The sequence below is a fragment of the Protopterus annectens genome, chromosome 9.part0, assembly GCF_019279795.1.
Source record: "Protopterus annectens isolate FY-2018-M chromosome 9.part0, PAN1.0, whole genome shotgun sequence".
In the NCBI taxonomy this organism is placed as follows: domain Eukaryota; kingdom Metazoa; phylum Chordata; order Ceratodontiformes; family Protopteridae; genus Protopterus; species Protopterus annectens.
Window position 1 is genome coordinate 1888467931 of NC_056743.1, and position 21509 is coordinate 1888489439.

The window sequence follows — 21509 nt, forward strand, 5'->3', positions numbered from 1 at the left end:
CCAAAAAGAGAGCAATGTACTCAATAACAGGTCCATAAAGAGAGCAATGTATGCAAGAACAGGTCTAAAACGAGAACAATGTACTTAATAACAGGTCCAAAAAGAGCTGTGTAGAGTGGTACAATAACCTCCTTGGATCTGCATGCTATATTCTTAGCTATAAACTAGGAGACATAGAATCATTTTCTTACTATCTTAGCTACATGCTGGTAAAAGGCCAGGTTGCTAGTGACATATGTTCATAGCTCCTTTACTACTGGGTTGACTCATAGGGGTGCTATGTTGATAAGAGTAATTAACCTGGGTTGACAGTTTCCCAAAGGGCATTATAATGCATTTTTGGTGCTGTGTTTTAGGCCATGGGTTTGTCACAAGTCATTTGTCTGTGTTAAACCCTCTTCCAAGCTGGTTGGTGTTTTGGAGGCAACCTATAATAACTCACAGTTTACAGTCATCTATGAACTCATGAGCCAGAGACATAGAACGTTAGCCTGGCCTTCTGAGAAGTAGATGCCAAACAGGATAGGGCCCAGCACAGAGTCCTGGGGTACTCGGCTGGTGACTGGTCTGTTAGTGGAGGTGGTCTCACTGATCTTGACTTCTTGGGTCCTGTCTGTGATCCAGCCAGCAATCTGGTAATTATTGTAGGAATTTATGCCTAGCTCAGAGATCTTGTCAACAATGCCTGAGAACGGTATTGTATCAAACACCTTAAAAAGGTCAAGATGCACGGTATGTAGTCTTTTACCCTCATCCATTGCCTTAGAGGCCCTCGCAAAGATGTACACCAGGTTACCAAGTTAATTAGGCATGACCCTCCATCAAGAAAGCCAAACTGGGATGGATCCAATGTTTTTAGGTTGTCCTTGTTAATCATTTCCATGATATTTTATTTCATGGCTTTGGATATTAGGTTTGTTAGACTGAAGGGTCTGTAGTTCTATAGGGCAGCTGATTGTCCAGCCTTGTGGAGGGGAATGTCTGTAGCAGTCCTCTATTCACTTGGAATGCAGCCCGTTTTGAGGCTGTAATTGAAGATAGCCTCAAGGAGTTCTGATAGACCATGTTTTAAACTGTTCAAAAGGCAATTGGGGATCTTGTCAGGACCCACAGAGGTGGTGTTGTTGACTTTAGCAAGTACTGCCAACAACAGGTCCCTGCTAATAGTTGTGGGAAGTATGTTGGATGGGATTTTACCCTGAGGATCTGGTAGGAAGTTAGAGGTGAAATTTGAGCTGAGTTTATCAGCCAGTAGATTTACTATGCTACCCTGATCAGTGAATGCAGCAGCACCATTCACCAAGAGTTCTGCACACTGCAATGTTTTACCTTTAAGGTTCAAGACATAGCAAGACCGTGTGATTGTCCTTAGTCTGCAGGACTACCCTGACGTCATAGTTCACCTTGTTGGACTTAATTAGGCTTCATAGCTTCTTGTTTAGTTGTATAAGAGAGCACTTGTCTTTAAGAGAGTTGCTCTTCCTTATTTTGACTATGAGTTTTCTTTTTTAATATATACCCTGTTTAGGTGAGGATTCTATCAGTGGGGTTTGTTTTTAGTATTTGTTTTGGTTTACTTCTGGTATGTACTGCAGGCTTTACACAACCATTCACATGTTTGTAAGGGGACTCTGTAAGTATTTCTGCATAGGTAGCTGTGTTCTCAGGGTTAGAGGGAGACTTGAATTTTGACAAACTCTCATTTAATAGGATGAAGTTTGCCTTAGAATAGTTCCTAACTGTTCCTGGTTTAGCTGGGTTTTCAGGGTTGATTTTTACTTCAAAAGAGACAGCTTTGTGATCCAACCTCATTAATGACAGCTTGACATGGCGGTGGGGGGGTAAATGCTCTCCCAAGTTGGTGAGTACCAGATCCAGTATGTTTGATCTGAATAAGATCCAGGAAGCATTGTGCCTGTGAGTTTCAGGCAGTGTACATTTCCCAGTGTATAGAGGGGTAGTTAACTTCATAAATAGGGTGTTTGGTTGAATTGAGCACCTTTAGTAGGCTTATGTAAGAGTTGTGATACTCTAGGGCATAGTTGGTACCTGTAGCTAGCCATGATATGGTAAAAGACCTTATCTATGGTGACCTGCACATGGATGAGATCCATGGTATCATCTTATTTAACCAGCCTGGAGGTATGTTTGCCATTACTGTAGATTGGGTCTATGTCAATTATTCGAATGCTTAAAATGTTGAACGTTATATGGTCGAGACCATATGTTTGACATTTCAGGTGTTTGAAGGTTGACTTTTTAACGGCGCCGTGCGGTGCAGAATGGGAGAATTTCCCTTTTCTGCACTGAAATGCGGTCTTGGCATTGGTATATTTAAGTAGGGGTGTGTGTGGGGGGGGTAAAGGGGTGCTTTCTCCCCTGCACACACTGTTTGTGTATGCTTTTCTTTTCTTTTTTTTTTATTTGATATTTGAACGTCGCAATATTGACCATATGGTCTCGACCATATGGTATACGACATTTTGGAAGTCAAATATTTGACGTAGACCCTGTAGATCAAGACACCTCCACATTTGGCCCCTGTCTGTGCAGTTATTGGTCTAAATGTGTTTGTGCAGTTATTGGTCTAAATGTGTCTGAACAGTTATAGGTCTAAATGTGTCTGTGCAGTTATTGGTCTAAATGTGTGGAAGGGACTGTAGATGCACTGTTGGAGTACTTTCTATGGATTTAATCCAAGTCTCTGTCATGCCACAGATGTCTACATTCTCCAGAGTGAGGAATGCTTGAAGGGTGTGGAGTTTTTCTGTTTGGACTCGTAGCATTGATCAGTAACAGCTTAAGGTTAGTTTAAGACTGTTTCACTATGTTGGCAGTTTTGGCATTGCCTAAGAAAGACTCTAAGGGGGTATATAAAGTTTTAGCCAATATCCAAAAGCCTAGGGATGACAGGTGCAACCCATCCTTGGCAAAGCAGTGTGGTTTGTTGACCATATTGTCCCATGTCCCATGCTGACAGATATTGGATCTCCCTGGAGTGACACCAGAAACAAAGCCAATTATTAAAATAAGTCATTCTGTGTTCACACTGTGGCATCATTCTTGGTGAAGGTAGAATACTGCTCAGTGCAAGGCTCATACGTATCTGTGACACATATTCCAAGAGATCCATAGTGTCTCTTTTCATATAGTCCAGTATGATACATGTCAGGTCATTTATACCTACATGGACTATGACAGACTCATATTGTTACTTGGGGTGTAGTGACATGAGTGTGTGCATGATATTGTGCATCTTGGATCCAGATAGGCAACTAACCACTAGCTTCTCCTTGTCTAACCTGGCGAGAGGGACATGTGTGTGTCACACAATGGAAGTCCAAGGGACAAGAGTATTAGCTAGCATATATGCTTGCCTTACGGGCTTTGCACTTGGGGGACCATTAGGTCTAGACTTATGCGAGACACTTGGTGTTGCTTTTGGTGTGTGCTTTAGTGGTTTCTGAGGAGCAGTGTTGTCATTAGGTGGCTCTGGAGGTGTTTGAGATTCAGGAAGGTTTCTTTTAAGTGTTTCAATATAAGACAATCTGATCAACCAAGTAACCAGCACAAACCAAGGAAATAATCCACGAAGTAGTAGGCTCTTCCAAGCAGCTTTATTCACATACAAAAAACACTGGTGCTCCACCACTGACCTAGGTTTCGTCCAAAATGGACTTCTTCAGAGTGTGTGGAAGCATAAACATATATACACAATCATCAATTAAAATAATTAAGCAATTAATCAATAAAAACAATCTCAAACAATCTACCTATTATAAACTAGATTGACTAGCGTAAAAAAAAAAATTTTAAATGAGTTGCAAAATTACTTCCTTAAGGTCAGAGAAAATCCTAAGTATTATATGTAGATATATTTAATTACAATGTAAGTAAAATGTAAAAAATGAATAATAAATATTAAACATACCATACTGTACAAGTGTATGTTGAAATAACCTAAAAATGTTGAAATAAAAACTAAAAAATAAATCTTAGTATATACTAAAAATGTATATAAAGAAATAAATATATTAAATGTAAGCAATTTAATATAAACAAACATGTATATTATTGATACAGATATAGAAATACACAAATATTGTATATTTATTGTATATTTAGAATGTACTACATCAAAAACTTATGAACTTTAACCTAATATGTGTTTAAGCCTTAGATAGGGTTTGATGGAAATAAACTCATTTAAGCCTGGATAATGATGGGCATTCAAACACAATTGCCATTTAAGCTCACAAGTGTCCAAATGATAGTCTGTTGTTCTCCCCTGTGCATCTTTTACAAGCTGTTGTATAACACAGAATAAAAATTTATGGTCCCTGTGGGCTATAATATGCCGCGCCAAGGCATTAGTGGGTCTAAGATGCTGTATATCCAGAAGATGTTCTCTAACCCTATCTCTGAATCTTCTGCACGTCTTTCCCACATAAAATGCCGTGCACGACTGACATTTGGCAATGTATATAATGTTAGTAGATAAACAATTGTAATGTCCATTAATCTTAATGGAATAGTTGTTAACCTTTATCTTGTTACCTGTTGTTAAGATGAAGGTACAAGTGGAACATCTACCACATTTGAAATTGCCCCTAGCTTTACAAGTCTTTGTCTCTACGAAATTACAATTTTCCAACATTCCTTTAAAACTCCTATCCTTCCGAAAAATAAACTTAGGTTTACAGACAGAAAACCCACTAAAGTCCTTTAATCTAGATAAAGACGTCCAATATTTCTCAATAATCTTGATAATATCATCTGTGTCTGCATTAAATGTTAGAACAAAAAGGAAATGTTCTTTACCTAAGTCTTGTTTTTGGTTTACATTATCACTAAACAGATCTTCTGAACTCCTAAGAATAGATATGATGTTACCAGTGCCTCTTTTTGATAAAATTTCCTTCCTAACCTCTTCACACATTATCTCTGGGTATCCCCTATTTAAAAAAAGACCCATCATAAATTCCAATTCAGCCGCAAGGTCAGAGTCCTCACTGACCATGCGTGCTGCCCTCATCATTTGACCTTTAATGATGGCTCTCTTCTGATGTACTGGGTGCCAACTGTCATAATGGAGATAGGAGTTAGAAAAGGTCGATTTTCTGTATATGTTAGATGTCAAAGCACTTTTATCATCATTTAATGTTAGGCATATGTCTAAATAGTTGATTTTCCTGTCGTTTATCTCATGGGTAAATTTCAAAAACCAGGCAGTTTGATTGATGTATTGAATAAACTCATCCAAAATCCTACTGTCCCCTTGCCACACAATAAAAATGTCATCCAAAAAACGAGTGTATAGTTGGATGTATTGGCTGTAAACACTATGAAAAACAAAATTAGTCTCCCAATATGCCATGATGTAGTTGGCGTATATGGGGGCACAAGCTGCCCCCATTGCTACTCCTTTACTCTGGTGAAAATAATGTCCCTCAAAGTATAGGTAATTGTTTCGTAAAACTAATTCCATTAACATAACGTAAGTGTTAATCTGGTCTTGGTCATACTGACCCGTTGAAATTAACTGTTCTTCCAACCAGACTAACCCAATATCATGGGGAATAGCAGTAAACAAATTAACTACGTCAATAGTCACAAACAATGTGTTTTCCAATACTTGTACTTTTTTGATCTTATCCAAAAAGTGCCAAGAATCTCTAGTAATGTGGGGAAAACTATTTAAGCCCACTTTTAATTTTGAGTCTAAAAATTTACTAATGAAGAACACCTTGCTTCTTTTCCCATCCACAATGGGCCTGAACTTGAAATTGTTCAGGCCCTTGTGGATTTTTGGAATACCAAATATTCCGCTAACAACCGGAAATTTGTTAATCAAAAATTCATAATCGTCCTCATTAATACCTCCTTGTAATAAAATGTCCTCAAGCACTAAGTCTATCTTCCTGTATGCAATATGTATTTCGTTGAGGCTTACCTCCGTATAATTGTCTTCCATAAGCATGTTAAGTATCTCACTCACATAGTCAGTGTTATCAACTATCACCACCCCATTGCCTTTGTCAGGCTTCATGAGGCGAATTTTTCTATTACTTATATACATTTTTAGTATATACTAAGATTTATTTTTTAGTTTTTATTTCAACATTTTTAGGTTATTTCAACATACACTTGTACAGTACGGTATGTTTAATATTTATTATTCATTTTTTACATTTTACTTACATTGTAATTAAATATATCTACATATAATACTTAGGATTTTCTCTGACCTTAAGGAAGTAATTTTGCAACTCATTTAAAGTTTTTTTTTTTTTTTTACACTAGTCAATCTAGTTTATAATAGGTAGATTGTTTGAGATTGTTTTTATTGATTAATTGCTTAATTATTTTAATTGATGATTGTGTATATATGTTTATGCTTCCACACACTCTGAAGAAGTCCATTTTGGACGAAACCTAGGTCAGTGGTGGAGCACCGGTGTTTTTTGTATGTGAATAAAGCTGCTTGGAAGAGCCTACTACTTCGTGGATTATTTCCTAAGACAATCTGAGTGTCTGGTGAGCTGCATGTGTGAGGAATGTAGTGTGAACATTCTTGGCAAACTAGTTTACATGTGAGATTTTTGACTGCAAGAAAGTTGTGTATTTACATCTTTTGAAATTGTGTTATGTTCTTTAATGATTAACTGGTAATATGACAATATGAGAAAATGGTTACATTGCCTTAGGATGCCCAGATCTACCAAGCTGGCCACACAGACATTAGGAAATTGCATGCCCATGATGTTTAGTCCTGTAAAATGGTGGGCTGTGTATGATTAAGGAATTGGTTTTAACAGGGGACTCCTAGGGTAGTTTCTGTGGTTAAGGGCAGAATGGTATATAATGCTGGGGTATGGTAGTGCTATTTGATGCGCAAGCTACCTGCTCTAAGCTTAATTCCAATTTCACGCATAATATTAAGCTTAATTCCATGCAATGCCATGCTGTTTAACATGTTTCACACCTAATATTAACTTAACAAGCTTAATTCCATGCAATGTTACACTGTTTAACAGCTTTCGCACCTGATGTTAACTTAACAAGCTTAATTTTATGCAATGTCATGCTGTTTAACAGGTTTCACACCTGATGTTAACTTAACAAGCTTAATTCTATGCAATGCCACGCTGTTTAACAGGTTTCACACCTGATGTTAACTTAACAAGCTTAATTCTATTCAATGCCAGACTGTTTAACAGGTTTCACACCTGATGTTAATAGGGAAATTTTACTGTCAAAGCATTTACAACTATACAGGATATTTCATAACTAAACCTAGGAGTGAAGAAAGCTTTGCTTACCTTGTACAGACGGTAACAAAGACTGTGTTAAAAGCTCCTGCTGGTTTTTCAGCTGAAGGAATAAGAAGAAAACAAGAAACAGACATTTGATGTGAGAGCATCTTTACATATAACTAGCACATTTTTCACACAGATTATTTTGTCTAGGATGTGGCAGTTGTATTCACACTGCAGCAGCTGTCCGCCATAAACACTCATCACAGGCCCTTGTTCTGGTCTAACCTACACTTACTTTGCATATGTATGTATGTATGTATGCATAGAAGTAAAAAATTGTTTGTTTGCTTGTTTAGTAAAATAGCAGAGACAATTTCAAGGCCACTTTTCAGTAGTGGTCCAGGGAGATAAGCTCCACAGTGCGAACACATATGACAAAACATTATTTGTTAGAGGCTATTTCAAATATCAGCATGACTAGTTAAGACAGACAAGTTTGTAAACACAAAATCAGAACAAATACCTATTAAGTTCAATAATTATACATTATATTAATGTGTGCATTTATATGTTTACATTTATGACTGAGGTGTCTAACAGATTAGATAACAAATGTTTAAATGAATCAGTGTGCATAAGGACACAGATTACATAACATATGTTTAAATGAATCAGTGTGCATAAGGACACAGATTAGATAACAAATGTTTAAATGAATCAGTGTGCATAAGGACACAGATTAGATAACAAATGATTAAATGAATCAGTGTGCATAAGGACACAGATTAGATAAATGATTAAATGAATCAGTGTGCATAAGGACACAGATTAGATAACAAATGTTTAAATGAATCAGTGTGCATAAGGACACAGATTAGATAACAAATGTTTAAATGAATCAGTGTCCATAAGGACACAGATTAGATAACAAATGTTTAAATGAATCAGTGTGCATAAGGACACAGATTAGACATCAAATGTTTAAATGAATCAGTGTCCATAAGGACACAGATTAGATAACAAATGTTTAAATGAATCAGTGTGCATAAGGACACAGATTAGACAACAAATGTTTAAATGAATCAGTGTGCATAAGGTCACAGATTAGATAACAAATGTTTAAATGAATCAGTGTGCATAAGGACTCAGATTAAATAACAAATGTTTAAATGAATCAGTGTGCATAAGGACACAGATTAGATAAATGTTTAAATGAATCAGTGTGCATAAGGACACAGATTAGATAACAAATGTTTAAATGAATCAGTGTGAATAAGGACACAGATTAGATAAATGTTTAAATGAATCAGTGTGCATAAGGACACGGATTAGATAACAAATGATTAAATGAATCAGTGTGCATAAGGACACAGATTAGATAAATGTTTAAATGAATCAGTGTGCATAAGGACACAGATTAGATAACAAATGATTAAATGAATCAGTGTGCATAAGGACACAGATTACATAACAAATGTTTAAATGAATCAGTGTGCATAAGGACACAGATTAGATAACAAATGATTAAATGAATCAGTGTGCATAAGGACACAGATTAGATAACAAATGTTTAAATGAATCAGTGTGAATAAGGACACAGATTAGATAACAAATGTTTAAATGAATCAGTGTGCATAAGGACACGGATTAGATAACAAATGATTAAATGAATCAGTGTGCATAAGGACACAGATTAGATAACAAATGTTTAAATGAATCAGTGTGCATAAGGACACAGATTAGATAAATGTTTAAATGAATCAGTGTGCATAAGGACTCAGATTAAATAACAAATGTTTAAATGAATCAGTGTGAATAAGGACACAGATTAGATAACAAATGATTAAATGAATCAGTGTGAATAAGGACACAGATTAGATAACAAATGTTTAAATGAATCAGTGTGCATAAGGACACAGATTAGATAAATGTTTAAATGAATCAGTGTGAATAAGGACACAGATTAGATAAATGTTTAAATGAATCAGTGTGCATAAGGACATGGATTAGATAACAAATGATTAAATGAATCAGTGTGCATAAGGACACAGATTAGATAACAAATGTTTAAATGAATCAGTGTGCATAAGGACACAGATTAGATAACAAATGTTTAAATGAATCAGTGTGCATAAGGACACAGATTAGATAAATGTTTAAATGAATCAGTGTGCATAAGGACACAGATTAGATAACAAATGTTTAAATGAATCAGTGTGAATAAGGACACAGATTAGATAAATGTTTAAATGAATCAGTGTGCATAAGGACACAGATTAGATAACAAATGATTAAATGAATCAGTGTGCATAAGGACACAGATTAGATAAATGTTTAAATGAATCAGTGTGCATAAGGACACGGATTAGATAACAAATGTTTAAATGAATCAGTGTGAATAAGGACACAGATTAGATAAATGTTTAAATGAATCAGTGTGCATAAGGACACGGATTAGATAACAAATGTTTAAATGAATCAGTGTGAATAAGAACACAGATTAGATAACAAATGATTAAAGGAATCAGTGTGCATAAGAACACAGATTAGATAACAAATGATTAAAGGAATCAGTGTGCATAAGGACACAGATTAGATAACAAATGTTTAAATGAATCAGTGTGCATAAGGACACAGATTAGATAAATGATTAAATGAATCAGTGTGCATAAGGATGCAGATTAGATAAATGATTAAATGAGTCAGTGTGCATAAGGACACAGATTAGATAAATGATTAAATGAATCAGTGTGCATAAGGACACAGATTAGATAACAAATGTTTAAATGAATCAGTGTGCATAAGGACACAGATTAGATAAATGTTTAAATGAATCAGTGTGCATAAGGACACAGATTAGATAACAAATGTTTAAATGAATCAGTGTGCATAAGGACACAGATTAGATAACAAATGTTTAAATGAATCAGTGTGCATAAGGACACAGATTAGATAACAAATGATTAAATGAATCAGTGTGCATAAGGACACAGATTAGATAACAAATGATTAAATGAATCAGTGTGCATAAGGACACAGATTGGATAAATGTTTAAATGAATCAGTGTGCATAAGGACACAGATTAGATAACAAATGTTTAAATGAATCAGTGTGCATAAGGACACAGATTAGATAACAAATGATTAAATGAATCAGTGTGCATAAGGACACAGATTAGATAACAAATGATTAAATGAATCAGTGTGCATAAGGACACAGATTGGATAAATGTTTAAATGAATCAGTGTGCATAAGGACACAGATTAGATAACAAATGTTTAAATGAATCAGTGTGCATAAGGACACAGATTAGATAACAAATGTTTAAATGAATCAGTGTGCATAAGGACACAGATTAGATAACAAATGATTAAATGAATCAGTGTGCATAAGGACACAGATTACATAACATATGTTTAAATGAATCAGTGTGCATAAGGTAACAGATTAGATAACAAATGTTTAAATGAATCAGTGTGCATAAGGACACAGATTAGATAACAAATGATTAAATGAATCAGTGTGCATAAGGACACAGATTACATAACAAATGTTTAAATGAATCAGTGTGCATAAGGACACAGATTACATAACATATGTTTAAATGAATCAGTGTGCATAAGGACACAGATGAGATAACAAATGTTTAAATGAATCAGTGTGCATAAGGACATATATTAGATAACAAATGTTTAAATGAATCAGTGTGCATAAGGACACAGATTAGATAACAAATGTTTAAATGAATCAGTGTGAATAAGGACACAGATTAGATAAATGTTTAAATGAATCAGTGTGCATAAGGACATGGATTAGATAACAAATGATTAAATGAATCAGTGTGCATAAGGACACAGATTAGATAACAAATGTTTAAATGAATCAGTGTGAATAAGGACACAGATTAGATAACAAATGTTTAAATGAATCAGTGTGAATAAGGACACAGATTAGATAAATGTTTAAATGAATCAGTGTGCATAAGGACACGGATTAGATAACAAATGATTAAATGAATCAGTGTGCATAAGGACACAGATTAGATAACAAATGTTTAAATGAATCAGTGTGAATAAGGACACAGATTAGATAAATGTTTAAATGAATCAGTGTGCATAAGGACACGGATTAGATAACAAATGTTTAAATGAATCAGTGTGAATAAGGACACAGATTAGATAAATGTTTAAATGAATCAGTGTGCATAAGGACATGGATTAGATAACAAATGATTAAATGAATCAGTGTGCATAAGGACACAGATTAGATAACAAATGTTTAAATGAATCAGTGTGCATAAGGACACAGATTAGATAACAAATGTTTAAATGAATCAGTGTGAATAAGGACACAGATTAGATAAATGTTTAAATGAATCAGTGTGCATAAGGACACGGATTAGATAACAAATGATTAAATGAATCAGTGTGCATAAGGACACAGATTAGATAACAAATGTTTAAATGAATCAGTGTGAATAAGGACACAGATTAGATAAATGTTTAAATGAATCAGTGTGCATAAGGACACAGATTAGATAACAAATGATTAAATGAATCAGTGTGCATAAGGACACAGATTACATAACAAATGTTTAAATGAATCAGTGTGCATAAGGACACAGATTAGATAACAAATGATTAAATGAATCAGTGTGCATAAGGACACAGATTAGATAACAAATGTTTAAATGAATTAGTGTGCATAAGGACACAGATTAGATAAATGTTTAAATGAATCAGTGTGCATAAGGACACGGATTAGATAACAAATGTTTAAATGAATCAGTGTGCATAAGGACACAGATTAGATAACAAATGATTAAAGGAATCAGTGTGCATAAGGACACAGATTAGATAACAAATGTTTAAATGAATCAGTGTGCATAAGGACTCATATTAAATAACAAATGTTTAAATGAATCAGTGTGCATAAGGACACAGATTAGATAAATGTTTAAATGAATCAGTGTGCATAAGGACACAGATTAGATAACAAATGTTTAAATGAATCAGTGTGCATAAGCACAACAAGTGAATAACATTCAAAATTTGTGAAAGTCTTGTCTCATTTATATTTTTAAAGGGTGAAGTCTGAAATATCAGTGGCTATTATTAGTGAAGAGACAAAAACTGATGTAAGGGAACTTGTATAAATGAAACCAGTGCACGTGATAGAAAGTGAAATCTTAAATAGATAAACCTGATGTATATAAACAAATGTTACACATGTTAGATGTGAAAGGTAAAGTAAAATGCCACGGTAGTAACTGTCTGATTCATTTACTTGGAGTAGCATCGTGTAATCTGTTCAACATAAATATAAACAGTCCAATACTACCTAAAAAAAGCTTTTATTTCATTTATACCATCACATTTGTTAGACTTGACTGCAGATATTAAAATGAAGTCCAGAGGCAATGAATGAAAAGCATAGAAAAAGGACCTGCAAAACACAAAATTGCAACAAAACTATTTAACACGTACAAAGGGTTTTAGAGTGCTTTTTGGAGTGTTCACTCTTTTTTTTTACTACAGTAAGAAGCACTTGATCGTATGACACTTCACTCTTTATGTTCGATTTTATGAAAACTCGAATGAAACGAAACCAACAAAACGTACTCGATTGTATGAAGTTCGAGTTTCTGAAAAATTGATAATCTGACATAAATACAACTAAAAAAAAAATATATATATATTTTTTTCCACACACACACACACACACACACACACACACACACACACACACACACACACACACACACACACACACATTTTTATGTTAATGTCATTGAAGGCTTCTTGGTAGCAGAAACTGCCACAAGTGATGACATTCACTTTCTGTAATAACTAAAATGTCATCGCTTTTCTTTATTCATATGTAACTTGTGTGAGTGTAAGTGGGTTGGACCTCACAAACCATTTTCAGCCACAGCATATGCCATAAGGATAAAAGAGTAAACTAACGCACACGTGGAGTAACACACCTGATAAGGTCATAAATTGCATATGTACAATGCAACAGTAATACAGAAATCATTCCAAATTCTAATACTGACTGAACTAGCAGACAACTGTTACAAATGAACAAACCAAATCAGATTCAAATCCTTAGCTCACTTTCAAAATCAAAAACAAAATGAGGTCCAAAGGCAATGCTTGGGAAGCATGTAAAAAAGGACCTGAAAAAAAATGCAACTAACTTATTTAAAACTTACCAAGGAAGTTAAAATAGTTATTAGTACAGCTAAAACCACATAAATTAAGGAAGAGAAAAGAAGCCAGTTGGTCTACACCAGCTCAGTTCTGGAAAGAAATAAAACACATGACAAGGGTCTTCTTTCAAATAATGCTTTAACATAAACAGACTCCTCTTCCTTTACTAACAACTATGCATACTTTGTACTTTACACCATAAAAATACACCATTAGCAACATTAATACTCAATATCAGGAGACACCAGTGTAGGACAGAGTGTGTGATATACCTTTGAGAAGCTTTCCAATGAGTCAACAGTGAATATAAGTACCGAGCACGAGCAAGCAACAGTGACATTTTGAGTGAGCAGCCAGAGTGAGAGGATGCATGTATGTAGTCAGTTAGTTTGTTTACATTTAATGTTCTGCCATCCATCCTGATGTATTTGTATACAATTAACTACTTAAACAAACACCCAAGCCTCAATGTCTTCTTAATGCACATAAGAAGAGTGACATGGTATCAGAATGGGATCCAGAGTTACAGCCATGAGGCAATTGGTTAAAGTTGGAGGAATATATAGGAGTGGATCATCCTTACTGCTCAAACAACTTGCAAAACAAGTCAGAAACAAATTCCAGATACTAAAACTTGCTTAAATGATTTATTTTGATATAACTATAAAACGAAGCACTCAGATTGCTCAAAATAAATTTCTTATTAAATGAAATGTCTGAACCTGCGACATATTGATAAAAATATTCAAAATAATTATGAAAATATTTGAAACAATATTTGAATCACATAAAATATACAAAAAAGGGAAACCAACTATATTTTTTGCTGTGCTACTTTTTCATATTAACTAAAGCTATTCAAAATATCCAACGTGTGCAAAGTGTTTGCAAGTGTGTGCAGTATTATAGTACAGTTATTTCACAAAGTAGTCATTTCAAAGAATATAACAAGCAATGAATCCTGCAAAACCTGGGTAAACGCTTCAGCTACGTATAAAACAATAATGTAGTGCAAAATCCACAAAGCGGAAGCGAAGCAGAGTAAAAGTACTTGAACAATTTATTAATAAAATAAACACACTGCAGGTCGGATAAGCGCTTTCACTCACATTGTTCTGAAGAAGCTCTTAATGTGAGTGAAAGCGCTTATCCGACCTACAGTGTGTTTATTTTATTAATAAATTGTTCAAGTACTTTTACTCTGCTTCGCTTCCGCTTTGTGGATTTTGCACTACATTATTATTTCAAAGAATATGTTTATCACCCACAGACTCCCCATGCTGTGGAATAAAATCCCGGTCCATGTGAGGCAGAGCACCTCGCTGGCTCTGTTCAAGAGAAATCTTGACTGGTAGATGGGAGATCGTAGGTTTACCCCGGGAATCATCTCTGTGTCACTGCTGGACAGAGGCACAACAAACTAATGGGCACAGTATTTCTAACATAAGGGGTGGTGTAAGCCACATAACTTTAGGCTAGGATTATAGATGCCTTAGGGCAGATAGCCTAGTATAAACCTATGAACCTATGAACCTAAAGTGCAGTTGTTTCAAAGCATATTTCTCAGAGTACAGTATTAGTGCTTATTGTATATTTGAATATTATTACAAGTACCTGGCGTGAGTGAATGTTTGTGCATAATTACAAGGGCCATTTTGCATTCTCTTTTACTATAATCTGTGGGCATGGCAGAAGGGTTTTGCAAACCTGCATCGCTTGTTTTTGATAACAATATTGCAGAAAATTGGAGAGTGTTTGAGAAGGAATACCATATTTTCATACAGGCTTCTTTTACTGACAAAGATGCACTTACAAAGGTATTTATTCTACTTAACTTACCTGGTTCAGTGGCCATTGAAAGAGAGCATTCATTTGTGTATGCACCTGCTGTGTTTGCAGGAGAGGGATAAGACTGCCATATTGTAGTACCGATTGAAACAAGGGAGGACCCAGAGTGCTTAAAACATACATTTAGAGAAATGTGTAACCCCCAAACAAATATTGCAATGGAAAAGCACTTATTTTACACAGGTAATCAAAAGCCTAGTGAAACTTTTGCCATATATATAATTGACTTGAGAAACAAAGCTAAAACATGCAGATCTGGTGATTTGAGAGATGAGTTGATAAAGGACAGTCTTGTGTGTGGCATTAATAATGACACAGTGAAAAAGATTTTTCTTCAAGACAGTTACTTGATGTTAAATAAGGACATTGAGATTTGTCAGATATACAAGCTTACAGAAAGGCACATAAGTAAGCTTACAAATGAGAATAGCTGTGGAAGGCACAGTGACAAAGCTCATGCCGACAGTATGCAGCACGTGGTTAAAAGAAACAGGTCCAGGCACATGGCAGCTACTGCAGGTCCTGTAACAGTCCATCGGAAACCCCGAGTCTTTTCAGCAAATTCCAGGGCATGCTGAATGAAGTATAAGGGTGAGTCAGTAAAATCAAAAGGGTTTGTGGCTACCTCCACTTCTAATACCAACTATGAACCAATGAAGTTAGCTGCAATACCAAATTTTATTCTCAACTGTCATAATTGTGGTGGAAATCATCTACCCAACAGAGAAAAGTGCTTAGCTTTTGGTCAGCAGTGCCACAAATGTAAAAAGTGTAATCATTTTCAAAGGTTTTGTAAATCAAATAAGGTCCATTTTTTATTAAAAGAAGGCATTCCAAGAGGCAAGTTGAGCAATTAGAAAGCTGCAACCCTACTTTTTATGTTGATTGTGTTTGTGCTTGGTGAAACAGTCAATGCAGTAGATTTGTGGGCAAAGAATGAGATATTTTGTACTGTTTGGATTAATGGGGGTCCCACTGAGCTTAAAGAAGATACTGGCTCCGAGTGCAGTGTTATGTCAGCAGAAACATTTTCAAGAGTAAGAGCTGCAGAACAGCTTGATTTAACAAAGTGTGCAAAGCTTGTTGCATATGGTGATGAAGAGATGCAAACCAAAGCCTCAGTATTACTTTTATGTTTCTGCTGGGAACAGCTATGACTTGCAATTTTTCATAGTCAAGAGACATGTGCAGTCATTATCAGGCCTCAGAGATGGTTTGAAAATGGGACTGATTTTAATTAATAAAGAAGTTCACCATGTAAGCCTCAATGACAATAGGCCAAATTTCACCCACACCATTTTTCTGAGTATGCTGATATTTTGCAGGCACACTAGGCAAACTATCAGTTGTGTTCTGCATGAAGTTAGACCCAGAGGTCAGCCCAATTATCAGACCAGCATGGAAAGTTGCAGTAGCTATGCAGAACAGAGTCAAAGCCAAGCCAGACCAAATGGTGCAGCTAGGAGCAATTTGTCCAGTAGAAGAACCTATGAATGGGTATCCTCCATGGCAGTAGCTCATAAGAAAAGCTCAGATGATATCAGAATATGTATTCATCCAAGAGATCTGAACAAAGCATTAAAAAGACCTCATCATCTAATGCACACAGTTGAAGAGGTTGCCCTCATGCCAAACACTACTGTTTTTTCTGTCTTAGATGCAAAGAATTCATTTTGGCAAATTTTACTTGATGAAATTCTTCATTGTTAACCACATTCGGTACACCATTTGGAAGATACAAATTTCTGAGAATGCCGTTTGGGATAAATTCTGCCAGTGAAGTCTTTCAGCATGCAATGGAACAAATTTCTTTCTGGCTATCCATGTGCTATTAAAGTAGAGGATATTCTAGTAGGAGGCAATGTTGAAGCTGAACATGACAGGAACCTCAGGAAAGTTCTGGAAAGAGCATGTGAAGTGAATCTTAAGCCTACCCAATTTGGCTTTGTCAAGGGCAGATCATGCCTCTTGAACTTGGTCGACTTTTTTGAAACAGTCACCAAGGCCATTGATGAGGGTAAGGCAGTTCACATAGCCTACCTTGACCTTGCAAAAGCTTTCGACACAATACCCCACTCAGGTATCATAGAAAATCTCACCAGCTGAAATGTAAACCCATATGTCACAAGATGGGTTGCAAACTGGCTCAAGGACAGAACCCACAGGGTTAGAGTTGCTGGTGCCATGTCAGACTCCAAGCCGGTCACAAGCGGTGTCCCACAGGGCTCAGTCCTGGGCCCCCTCTTGTTCGGCATCTACTTTTCAGAAGTGCAGGCAAACATAGGAGGATTGTGGCTGACAAAGTTTGCAGATGACTGCAAACTGGGCGCCATAGTTGAAAATCCATCAGACACAGATATCCTTCAGAGAGGTCTCATAGAAACAGATAACTGGTGCCAGAGCCATGGCCTTAAGCTAAACGCCAAAAAATGTATAGTCATACCCTTTGGTAAAACAAGGTAACCCCAAGTTACCACATAGGTGGCAATCCATTAAGCACAGAAGAGGTTATCAGGGACCTGGGGACCCAAGTTGACAGTAACCTTTCTTTTGACACTCACATTGCCAAAGTGGTTAGGAGGACCTTCTACATTGCCCACATGATTATGAAGGGATTCACATCCAGATCAAGGGAGGTCATTGTTCCCATTTACTCTTCACTTATCAGACCAATGATTGAGTACAATGCCCCATTCGGAATGTATCTTACCTGACACCTGTAGCAATTGGAAAGACCCCAAAAGTTCCTCACCAAAAGGATAAAGGGGCTCAAAAATATGTCATATGCTGCCCGACTGAATTAACTCCAGCTCTATTCAGTCGCATACCATCTGCTCAGAGGTGACCTGTGCCTGACATACAAGGCCATGTCCAACCCGGAATTAATGGACATGCTCCACCTCAAAAAATCCAAATCCACCAGAGCCACAAGAGCAAGAGACTTAAACCTCAACACGGATATAAATAGGATGTGCTGGAGGGACAGATTCATCACCTAGAGACTCCCTATGCTGTGGAACAGAATCCCGGTCTATGTGAGACAGAGCACCTTGCTGGCTCTGTCCAAGAGGAATCTTGACCAGTAGATGGGAGATTGTAGGTTTACCCCGGGGATCATTTCTGTATCACTGCTGGACAGAGGCACGGCAAACTAATGGGTATAGTATTTTTCAACTTAAGGGGTGGTAAAAGCCACACAACTCTGGCTAGGCTTATAAATGCCCTAGGGCAGATAGCCTAGTATGAACCTATGAACCTATGAATCCTCACAAGTACAAATTCAGGCTATGAAAAGTTACTTATACTGGTCACTTGTTTGCCAGTTCAGGCTTATATCCAGATCCTTCCAAGAAAACAACAATTCTCAAGATGCCAGCTCCAGACAATGTCCAAGTTGTGCAAAGTTTTCTTGGCATGGTCAACTATCTAGGCAAGTTCAATCCAAATTTCAGTCAATGTTCAGCTCTCTTGCATGACATGGAGGGTTAATGCAGTGTACTGTAGGTGAGATGGGTCAGGGTTCGATACATGGCAGAGCTGTTTATTTGGGTGGGAGGTTGGCATAATGGTTAAGGTGTTTACCTTACAAACACAAGGTGCAGGGTTTGACACTTACAAGGATAACTGACTAGGCTTAAAATGACCCACAAAGGCAGTTAGCCTAGTAGTAATCTATGAACCTATGAACCTATGTCCTGAAGCAGAAAACTGCTAACCCACCAACTCTCAGTTACTATGATGTTCACAAACCAGTTCCTCTTTCCTGTAATGGTTCTAAGTTTGGTCTATGAGAAGTCATTCTTCAAGAGGGTAGACCAGTAGCCTATGCATCAAGACCTCTTACCCAGACTGAGATGCAATATGCCCAGATTGAGAAAGAGCTTTTGGCATTATGTTTGCATGTTCAAAGTTTCTTGATTATATTTTTGGTCGACCTATCCAGATTGAAACTCATCACCAAACTTTAGTCACTATTTTGAGAAAGCCTATGCACACAGCTCCAGCCAGACTGCAACACATGATGCTGAGATTGCAGAAGTACAATTTCAGTCTTGTTTCCACAAAAGGTAAACTTCTTTATCTTGCTGATAACTTATCCAGTTCACCCAGAAAAATACACAGAACAGCATAACAATGAGCAACTTGATTTTAAAGTCATGAAAGTGAGAAAACTTTCTTCCATACATCTTGATGAGCTCAGAACTCATACAGCTTAAGATCCATTTCTCCAGAAACTCAACCACTTTATCAGTTGAGGATGGCCTTCCAACTAATCTTGTTTATCATTAGAAGTGCAACCTTATTTTCCATACAGAGACGAGATTTTTTCTGACAATGGTATCATCATGAAAGGTCCTAAAGTGATTGTTCCAAAATCCTTGCAACAAGAGTACATTAAGATCTTGCATCATGGCCACCCAGGAACTGATTCTACCAAAAGAAGGACAAAAGTTCTAGTATTTTGGTCTTCTTTGTCAAGAGATACCGAGAAAGTACTTTCATCGTGTTTAGTACGTAATAGTACAAAGCTGGAAAAACAGCAAGAACCAGTTCAGTTAGCCCAGATTCTTGAACTACCTTGGTCGACAGTAGCCACAGATATCTTTGAGTGGAATGGTCAACATTATTTAGTGTTAGAAGACTCATATTCAAATTGGTTAGAGATTGACCTACTTCCCAACCTAACTTCCAATACTGTCATTACTTAATTGAAGCAACACTTTTCTGTCTATGGTAGCCCGCACAGAGTTATTTCTGACAATGGTGCACAGTTTACAAGTCAGCACTCCAAGAAATTTGCAGAACAGTGTGACTTTTTTCATATTACGAATAGTCCTGAATACTCTTAGTCAAATGGCTTGGGTGAACATGCCATTCAAAGTACAAAACAGTTGTTAGAGAAACCCAGGCATGACAATACCAATGTTTCCCTCAACTTGTTAAATCTCAGAAACATTTCTCATGATAAACATCTTGGTTCACCTGCACAGAGACTTATGTTGAGACAAACTAGAACCACACTACCAATCAGCAGTAATTTATTGGTTCCGTGTGCTAAGAACAACAAATCAGTGAAAGCCGAACTGCCGAAGAAGCTTTTGTCCTAGAAGTCTTACTATGATAAAACCAGCAAACCACTCTGTTCTTTACAAAAAGGGGAGATAGTGAGGATGCAGACATCAAAAGTTTTTGATCACATCGGATTTGTTAAAAATTTGTGTCAAGAGCGCCAAGATCTTACATTGTGAAATCACAAGGAATGGAATTCAGATGAAAGAAGAAGTATTTGTTACCAGTGACTGAGCCAGTGTTACAGCATTTTGCCTGTGACATAGACTCTAGTTCTCAGACTGACTTGTCCAATGTTCCTGTTTCAGAAGACATTCTGTCAGAAATTCCTGTGGCTGAGGAAATCCCTGAGACTCCTCAAGTAGAACATTCCCCAGTGATGTTAAACTCAGTCGTTACTATTATGTCAGAAGATCAGGTCACATCTCAAAACCTACTTCCAGATACACGGCAATATGGACATGACTGCTGTTTTTCTTTATTAGCGTCTGTATAAATTGCATGTCTATTGAAATGTTGTTTATATGAGATAGCTCAGTAAAGAGGGAGGATGTAGATCAGAGTATGTGATATGTATTTAAGAAGCTTTCCAGTGAGTCAGCAGTGCATAGAAGTACTGAGCACGTGCAAGCAAGGGTGCCATTTTGAATGAGCAGCGAGAGTGAGAGCTTGTATGTGTGTAGTCAGTCATAGTTAGTTCATTTAACTTTAATGTTCCTGCCATCAGTCCTGATGTATTTGTATACAAGAAACTACTTAAATGAACACCCAAGCTTCACCGTCTTCTTAATGCATCTAAGAGCGACAACCAGCACATGATGTTCCTGTCATCAGCTGATCATACCCAATAGAATCCTATGCAGCCACACTGGCTTCTCCCAGTTAAACAAACTATATACTCACTGATGGACCACCAGGGAAAATGTTTGCGTCTATAACTGCCAATGGTGCGCACCGCTGCTCGGCAGTGCATGATGTGCAAATGCAGTTCTATGTAGCAAATGAGCACAAACTGATTTAAACAAATTAACCAGTAAAAAAGCTCAAAACTGAGCCCTGTTGCAGCAACCTTCAATCAGACAAGTTCTAACTGCACACTCCTGCTACTAGGATGTA

The 21509-nt window shown here is 36.6% G+C and overlaps 1 protein-coding gene across 1 annotated transcript in view; it reads right to left on the bottom strand.

The window, feature by feature from the left end:
- Positions 1-21509, bottom strand: part of LOC122812305 (venom factor-like) — a 1464680-nt gene that overhangs the window by 406120 nt on the left and 1037051 nt on the right. The window contains exon 26 of the mRNA XM_044084707.1: positions 7320-7374. Within this exon, the coding sequence (XP_043940642.1) occupies positions 7320-7374 (55 nt within the window). The remainder of the gene's footprint in view (positions 1-7319; positions 7375-21509) is intronic.